At 37.5% G+C, this 9,271-nt stretch overlaps 1 protein-coding gene across 2 annotated transcripts; it reads left to right on the forward strand.

Moving 5' to 3' along the window:
• Positions 1-1,625: 1,625 nt before the first annotated feature.
• On the forward strand, positions 1,626-6,646 carry LOC145018040 (serine/threonine-protein kinase OXI1-like). 2 transcript variants are annotated; one of them, XM_078975981.1, is made up of 3 exons: positions 1,626-2,270; positions 2,446-3,335; positions 6,547-6,646. In XM_078975981.1, the coding sequence occupies exons 1-2, from the start codon at positions 1,882-1,884 to the stop codon at positions 3,302-3,304; spliced, it is 1,248 nt and encodes a 415-aa protein (XP_078832107.1). In that variant the 5' UTR covers positions 1,626-1,881; the 3' UTR covers positions 3,305-3,335; positions 6,547-6,646. The 2 variants fall into 2 exon arrangements, with proteins under 2 accessions (XP_078832107.1, XP_078832106.1); XM_078975980.1 differs by lacking the exon at positions 6,547-6,646 and having other exon boundaries at positions 2,446-3,431.
• The last annotated feature ends 2,625 nt before the right edge of the window (positions 6,647-9,271 follow it).

Genomic DNA, 9,271 nt, shown 5'->3' on the forward strand with positions numbered 1-9,271 from the left:
ATTCAGCGGAATATAGATAACGACCACAGACTCTTTCTAGACAGTCCTATGGAACGCTAGCAGGTTCACAACCTGTAGGTTTTGTGAACGATGTGTTCACCGGTGTACTTTATCCCCCTCATGGTTGCCTTTAGGATATCTATTTTTGAGGAAACCCCTTAGCAGTAACGTCCGTCCCGATGAAAATCCTAGATTAGGTCCCTTGAGATAGATGTTGTTTTAGGGACATAAAGTGAGGATAACGGGAATGGATAATCGGGTTATTGTTGGTTGGTGAAATTAAATATAATTATTTATTGTGGGTTGAAAACCCTATATGCTCATCAGGCTCCCAAGCCTGACCCACTCAGTTTATTTGTATTACAGGTAGTGACGCGAGGGCATAAGATGGATGAATCATCAAGTTATTTTGTTTACAAGTATGTATATGTATATATTTGTTGAATGACTTGTAATGTTATCGTTTATGCTTTATGGTCTGTATCGGAACATGACATCCCGAGTTTTGATTATATAATGAAAATCCATCTCTTGATGAAATGCTTTGATAAATATTATTTTATCATATTTTGTTTTTGAGAATAAATTCCGCAACTCTTTTAAATTAAAAAGATTTACTCTGAAATTATTTTAAAAAACATAAAAGAAATCGGTCTTTTCTGGCCAAGATTTTGAGGATGCCCACTCCTAGTAGCCTAAACTAATAATTTAAATAAATAAACAACTAAAATAATTGGATTAAATTTAAAAATTACAAAGAAAGTTGTATTAATGAATTGGATATACATTTATTATTACATTTAATTATTATATTATATAAAATTAATAAAATGGAAAAAACCACAAAATAACACATAGATATAATTTAATCTAACTTTATCACAAAATGACATGTAGCATAACACATAAGAGGATGACAAATAGTAAAATTATTTTCATTTATTAGGAAGGATGTTTAACTTTAAATTATGTCAAACATGAATTATGAGTTTTAAAAGCATATTGAGTTGGACATAATATCACTCAAAGTTCATCTAAGGTCATAATGTATACCAACACCGCACATAACAATAAGGTGAATTGGCACCACGGTAGTGCGGTAAATACCATACTGTCTGGTATGCGGTGAAACATCCCCTGCAAAAGAAGAAAGCACCATACTTTTTTTTAATGTTTTATATTATTGTACAATATAATATTTCATTTTTGTATATTTTGAGGTAAGTAAGAGGTTGTCATTTCCTATCAATGAGGGCTATGAAGGTATCAGATGATTTAAGTGTAAAATGATATGAACATGAAATGACATGGAAAAAATAAAATGTCGTGAGTTAACCTAACGCAAATTTTAATAAATAAATAATAAATAATTTGATTTATATTAATATATTAAAAACTTGGTTCGGATTTTATCGAAAGGGATCGATAAACGAAACGATTGATAAACTAAATGCAACGACCTTAACATATTTATAAATAAATAATAAATAATTTGATTTATATTAATATATTAAAAACTGGAACTAAAAAGAAACAAGGCAAATAAGCATTTTGACAAGTTACTTTCTTCTAGAGAAAAAAAAAAAAGGTTGTGTTCGCTTTTATTACACACTTTTATTGTTTACCAATCGAGTCATATGTAATAGCTAAGCAATTTCCCTTTCGAACTAACTCTCTTTCGCATACCAAGTGTGTGTTGTGTTTGATGCTTCATCACCAAGAAAAAAGGAAAAAGCAATACCCCCTTCATCACGTACCCCAAATCCCCAGATCAAATATTATAAAATTTCAATCAGTTAACTATAAAATCGCAATCGAATCAATCGGAGAAGAGAATTTTTGAAAATTGGAGAGCAGAAAGAGTTTGTACCTGTACTCACCATGGACGACGATCAAAATCAAATCCCGGTGTTAGACCTCCGGCAATTGAAAGTCTTATCGGCGCTAGGTCGAGGAGCCAGGGGCGTCGTGTTTCTGGTCCAAGACGAGTCGTCCAATGGAGATTTGTTTGCTTTGAAGACGATTTTGAGAGCTTCCATTAAGAGTAAGCAGAATGTTAAGAAGACAGATATCGATGGTAATGAGAGTAAGCAGATTTTCTTTGAGCAGGAGGTGTTGCGACTATCACAGCATCCATTGCTACCGAAACTTCGTGGTGTTGTATCCACCGAGAATATCGTGGGGTACGCCATTGATTATTGTCCCGGGCGTGATCTCAATTGCCTTCGTAAGAGACAAACGGAGAGAATGTTTTCCGATGACATAATCAGGTGAATTTTGTGTCCTCTGAGTCAACTCTGTAAACGCATTGTTCAGAGGTTTTACTTTGGATTCCAGATTGGAGATTGAAGATGCTAACTAAATCGAATTTTATCTACTCGAGTTGCTGTTTAACTTTAATCAAATTTTTATATAACAGTAGTCTCTTTGATTTTGTGATTTTAGGTTTTATGCAGCGGAGTTGGTGATTGCATTGGAGTATCTTCACGGATTGGGGATCGTTTACAGAGATTTAAAGCCAGAAAATGTAATGATTCAGGAAAACGGACACCTAATGCTTGTCGATTTCGATCTATCAACCAAATTATCACCCAAACCTCCGTGCGAAGCTCGATCACCAAAAACCACGCCGTCGCCGTCGCCGACGACATCCGAGACATCAACAAAGAACAAAAACCGATTTTCATTTTTTTCCAATTGTTGTCGCCCGGCCATTCCGGTGGAGGACTCGGTACACCCTACCGCCGAGTCAGTCGACAACTCAGTCTCAGAAACGAATTGCGAGCCTCGTCACTCCTTCTCAAAATCAAACTCCTTCGTCGGAACGGAAGAGTACGTTGCGCCTGAAATGCTACAAGGCAATGGCCATGATTTCTCGGTGGACTGGTGGTGTTTAGGCGTCGTTTTGCACGAGATGTTGTACGGGAAGACGCCGTTTAAAGGAATAAACCGAAAGGAGACATTTTACCAAATTCTGTCGAAGACGGCGGAGGTCGTCGGAGAGCCGACGCCGTTGAGAGACTTGATTCGAAAGTTGCTGGTGAAGGATCCGAAACAGAGAATATCAACGACGGAGATCAAGAGCCACGATTTCTTCCGGGGAGTTGACTGGGAGGGACTGTTACAAATCAGTAGACCACCATTTGTTCCGGGAACGTCCGACGAGGATGAGGACGTGGATGCTGATGGCATGGATGTAAATAAGATCGATATTGAGGCTTTTGTTCAAGGAGTGTTTCAAGTCGATGATTCTGACGTCCAAATCCGTGAGAAGGAACATGACAACGCTTTCTTGCCTTTCTAACAAATTTTGGCGGTGATTCAATATTTTTATGGTAAACTTTTATTTATTATTTTTCTGTAATTTAATTAAAAACAAACCGTACAAAGAACATTCAGTTACAGTATTTATGAATATAATTATATATAAATCTTATACACGATTTTGTTTAAATTCTTTTATTTCGATTTTAATGTTATGTTAATATTATAAAAACAATATATTTTCAGATTATTTCTGTTTAAATATAAAAAAACAATTTATAAAAAAGTTGTAATAATAATTATAGCGATAGAGGTGATAAGAAGATGCAAAAATAAGGTTTGAAGAGAGGGTGGAGGTAGAAACAAAAATAAAGACGACTGAATTTTATTAATCGAATATATAAATTAAACAAATACATAAGTTAAGTTGAGTGTGTAAGTGTGTTTTATGTGGTGCCTCACATAAAATTAAACAAATACATTAAATGAAAAACCACATTGTCAACTATAAAACGATAATGTCATGAGAATTAAATTTCGGAATTGCTTTCAAAGCCACATTATTTTGGTACATATGGCATGATCTCAACAACATATTCTTATCCTAATCCTTAAAATGTAAATTTGTATTTTATCTTTATTATTATTAGATAAAAGTATCATATCATATTATTTTGAAAACAATTACCTAAATGGGCCTTACTGTTGGCAGAAAATACTACAAGGTCCTTTTGAGGAATTTCGGATATAAATGGTTTTTGTTGTTTAATTTTCTTGTATGGTTGGTCCTTAAGACTAACAACGATAAAAGACACCGTTAAATACATATAAAATACATAATTTATCCTTTCTCCCTTTTTTTTTTTTTGTTATTTTATAATTAAACCTATAAAGATTGTTTATGTAATCTCTATATACTTGAGGGTAAACAAAAAATTCATCCCTATCCATGGTCGTTTTTATGAATCATCATCACCACCATTGATTTTTGTCTAACAAAGTACATAGAAGGATATATAAAGAGGCGGGGGAAGATGAAGCGAGGAAGGGTGGAGCTTGAAAGCTACACCATTATTTGCCAATTTTCACCATGTTCAACTGTCCATTTCCAACATATTCTCTCAGCTTAAATTCTAAATTTCTTATCGACAAAAAAAAAGCCATTCACCTATGCATAACATTAATACCTCCCATAGCTCCAACATCACTACAATTCACAAATCATCTTTCTTTACCATCACCACTTACATCACCTCATTAACATCCTCTATGGGCTATAGTGTTATCTAACCCTTATCCAACTACCTATCCATCAACTTATATATCATTGTAGCGCCCGGTTCCTGTATGAATTCTTGCACTTTTACTCTGGGACTCGACGAGTTGGAGGCCCCAAATCGCCGAGTCGAGGCAAAGTTTGGACGCGGGTGGAAGAATCTACTCGCCGAGTCGGAGGCCCCGACTCAACGAGTAGACCCGTCTGGATGAAACCCTAATTTTAAGGGTTTGCACCCTATTTAAGCAACTTATAGGGTCTCCATTACAGCCTCCAGCGCCCTTAGACCATCTTCACGAAACCCTAATCATCTATTAAGTGTTTTTGAGCTTGTTGTGCCTTTTTGTGTGTGTGTGTGTTTGAAGCTTGAGAAGAAAGCAGAGGCTTGGGAGATCAAGAGAAAACATGTAGATCCAGAGGTTGTGGCACATTTCCAGGTTATTTACTTAAAAAGCTTCAACCTTGACCATTTATCTCTTAGATTTCTAGTTAGGGCTAGTTTTTACCTTTTCCAAGCTTTAGTAGAGCCATTTTCGGGATTTTGTGGTTCAAAGGGTGTATAACTTAAAATCTTGAACCATTGAGGGTTCCCATGGCATAAAAGTGCCAACTTTATGGCCACGGGAGTCCATGCACCTTGTAGACTTCATTTTTTGGTCTTTTGAGTTTGAAGACCCATGCATGGACGTAAAGTTCGTGACTTTACGTGTAATATAGACCCTAAGAGGCCAGATCTATGTTCTGCATGCACTAAGCCCGCCTGAAATCAACTGTATGGACATGGACTTTGGGGGACTCGACGAGTCATTCATGGGACTCGGTGAGTCGGGTTATGGTTCCCAACTTTTTCAGTTTCTGATCAATCTGGTTGAGTCTAGAAGAGGACTCAACAAGATGGACGTGAATATGGACCTGAAGATCGAAGAACTCGACGAGTTCAAGGATGAACTCGGTGAGTTCAAGGCAATGTCACAACTATATGAAGAAGAACTCGAAGAGTTCAAGGAAGAACTCGGCAAGTCAAGGACTAAGCACTTCAACTTGTATGAGGCGGGACACGACGAGTTCAAGGATGAACTCGGTGAGTCATGGGCAAAAGGTCCCGATTCTGTACGAAGGAGAACTCGATGAGTTCTTGAAAGACTCGATGAGTAGGATTGAAGTGCTCGGATGTTGTGAGTTATGGAACTCGACGAGTTGGTGGACCAAATCGACAAGTTGAGTCAACCAGATGTTGACTTGGACTAAAAGTTGACTTTGACCAGGGTGTCGACCTTGACTTTGACTTTGACCTAAGATGACCCTTGAAAGGGTCAAGAGTATGTAATGGTAATTAAGGAAGGTTGTTATATGTAGGAGTTGAGAGGAGTTGATCCCGACATCAAGAACAGTTCAGACGCTTCACGATATTGAGGTGAGTTACCTTCCATTAGGAGTGGGTCGAAGGCACCAAGGTCGACCCACTAGTAAGAGCTATAGTATAGATAATTGTCTTCGTGATAATTATCTGGTACATTGTTATCTGCTACGTTCATGTGCTAGTATTGTATGATGATTATGTGATATGTAATAGTAGGGGTAGTATAGATCCCAGTGTCGGTCGACAGGACCGAAGGAGTATGTCAGTACCCAAACAAGATAGGCAGTAGATGACTTGTATGTTTTAGCACTAGTATGTTATGTGGTAGAGTAGGGGTGAATGAGTCCCTAGTACCTGTCGAAAGGAACGAAAGGGTAGACCAACACCCTGATATGCTAGGAAAGGTACCGGTGGCCAGGACCGAAGGGGAGGCCAACACCCTATTATGCTAGGCAAGGTACCGGTCGACATGGTCGAAGGGGAGGCCAGCACCCGGATATGCTAGGAAAGGTACCAGGCGACAGGACCGAAGGAGTAGTTAGTATCCAGTTATGTTATGTAGTATATGTTATGTATGGTATGTGGTATGATATGGGAACGCACTAAGCTTTGTGCTTACAGTTTTTAGTTTTTTTTTTTTTTTCAGGTACCTCTTCATCGAAGGGGAATGAGTCAGCACGGTAGCAGCGCATCACACACACGCAGGATTTCCGCATTATGAGATTCTTGGTATTATACTCTGACATTATTACTATTTTTATGATATAGGTTTGAAACATGAGATTATGGTTTTATGAAATGATGTGACACAATGATGTTTCTTATAACTGTTTTCTAAATCGTTATATCAAAAATGAAATTTTTTGTCTTGAAAATTGGGGTGTTATAGTCATATTCACTAAACAATACAATGGCGTCTTTGTTAAACTATCATATACCATCAAAATAGCCACCCCTATCTTCATCGATTTCTATATCTTCGATTTGGTTTTGTGTCTGCAAAAAAGGGATGGGAGAGAAAGATAGGCAATTAGGATGGTGGATCAAGGATATGGATTCAAATATATGGGTTGGAGTGTAATCTTGGTGAGTGAATGTGGAAGGGAGATGTAGGTGAACAAATAAGAGGGATAGTGGATGGAGGATGAGGAAGGGAGATATGTGTTGGAGGTGCATGTGTGTTATGTGTTTTTTCATTATAGTTATAGGGATTTAGAGAGAAAGAGCGATAGAGGTGGGACCTATTTGTTATATATATATATATATATATATATATATATATATATACACACACACACGCACACACACAATGCAACATATATTTAAGGGTATTTTAGTTATTTTACAAGTACTTTTAGGGATCAATTCATATTCAAAATTACTCAACGGACTTTACGGTGGTATTTTCTACCAACAAAAGACCATTTTATATAATTTTGTCCATTATTTTATTAGTAATAATGTAGCATCCATAAATTTCATAAAAATTTAAACTTGTCAAACATTCCAAAACCATCCATTGTTTATAAATTGTTTTCAAAATAGTTTAACATCAGAGAAATCTTAGAAATCATATCATAAAATATGAGGAGGTGCACGATCAAGCCTTCACCTTCCCATGATCATCCGAAGTACCTGGAACAAAATCCACAACTGTAAGCATGAAGCATAGTGAGTTCCCCCAAAATACTCTCACAACAATAACACACATATAATAACAGCATACTATGGGCTCAATCAACCATCGGGATGGAATGCCCCAGACCCTCAACCATCTAGTTGGAATGCCAATATACTACGTGTCCAATCATCCTCGGGATGGTATACCCTCGACCCACAACCATTGGTTTGGAATGTCCACATACTATAAGTCTAATCATCATCGGGATGGAATACTCTCTGGCCATAATCATCGGGTTGGAATGCCCCAATCTGTTGGCTCATGCACAAAGCAGAATAGCCTCATACACCAATCAAACATATGCATATATATAAGATAAACAAATAACATTCTACGGACAGTCAAACCGATCTGAAGATCACTAAGCATAGCAACATCCTATCTACCAGGAAACCGATCTAACATATCATAACCACATAGAAACATCCTATATACCATGATACTGATCTAACAGATCATAACAATAATAAAGCAGGATAACAATCCAAAGGGCCAGTCTTGGTTCCTTCGACCCTTGAGTATAATGAGGAAAACTCACCTCACAAGTAATGTTGAACTGATACGATCAAATCCCAACTCACAGCCCCGAACTCAGCTGCCTGCAACCAACATGTGACTAAATTCATTAAAATCTTGAAATACCAAAAATACCCTTAAAGTCAAACTTGGTCAACCATGGTTAAAGTCAACAATCAACAGTCAAGGTCATCAGTCCCTGTTGACCCAACTCACCGAGTGCATCTAGCAACTCATCGAGTTCCTTCAATGTTCATAAAAATCGGAAAAACCCTAGCCAACTCGTCAAGTTCGCTCAGTATCCAGAAGGCGGGAAAACTCGATCCAACTCGTCGAGTTAGCAAAGCAACTTGTTGAGTTTTCCTAGCCTCAATGCATTCAAACACTTCTAATCAACACCAAAGCCCAAAACTATAGATCTGGTCCCTTAGGACTCAAATACCATGTAAAGTTGCTAGCTTTACGTCCATGCATGGCATCAAGAGGGCTAAAACAATCAAATAAGGCTTATCAATGGGAACTAGGGCATGAAGGGAGGTCAAGACTTAATAAAGTTGGCAACTTTAAGCCTATGGTGTCAATGAGGTGGCCAGATCTAAACCCATGGTTTCATAACATGCTCAAATCCAAGAATGGTCCCAAAATAAGCTAATAATGGCTATAACTTTCAAAATAAGAGATCTAGAAAAAGGGATGATCAAGATAACGACTTTATACCTCTAAGTGGCTACAATAACACTGAAAATCCCGGATCTAAAGCTTCTCCCTTCGACTTTGTACCACCAACTTCAAGCTCCTTCAAGCAAAGCACCAAATAATACTCTTTAAGCTCACACACACACACTCAAAATAGGGAAAGAGGCACGATTAGGGTTTTCTCTGGACTAAGGGGACGATGAGGGAGGCTAACAATGGGTCATAAATTCTTTAAATAGGGCATAAAACCCTGAAAATTAGGGTTTTCATGTTCAACCTTCAACATGTCGAGTTGGGGCCTTCCAACTCGTTGAGTAGACCTTGAAAGATGTGCGGCCATTAAAACTCTACACGGCGAGTTGGAGCCTCCCAACTCATCAAGTTTCCATGAAAAATATAAATAATGAGCTTTAAATTCATATCTGAAAATTGGGATGTTACAAATAACCTATCCAACTTAAACAATGAACAACGATTA

This window comes from Lactuca saligna, chromosome 9 (assembly GCF_052625555.1).
Source record: "Lactuca saligna cultivar CGN05327 chromosome 9, ASM5262555v1, whole genome shotgun sequence".
NCBI lineage: Eukaryota > Viridiplantae > Streptophyta > Magnoliopsida > Asterales > Asteraceae > Lactuca > Lactuca saligna.

Excerpts from the sequence above, each read along its gene's own strand:
- LOC145018040 (XM_078975981.1), top strand. The coding sequence starts at position 1,882 with ATGGACGACGATCAAAATCAAATCCCGGTGTTAGACCTCCGGCAATTG. Across the intron at positions 2,271-2,445 it reads TTTTCCGATGACATAATCAG|GTTTTATGCAGCGGAGTTGG; the intron begins GTGAATTTTGTG and ends TTGTGATTTTAG.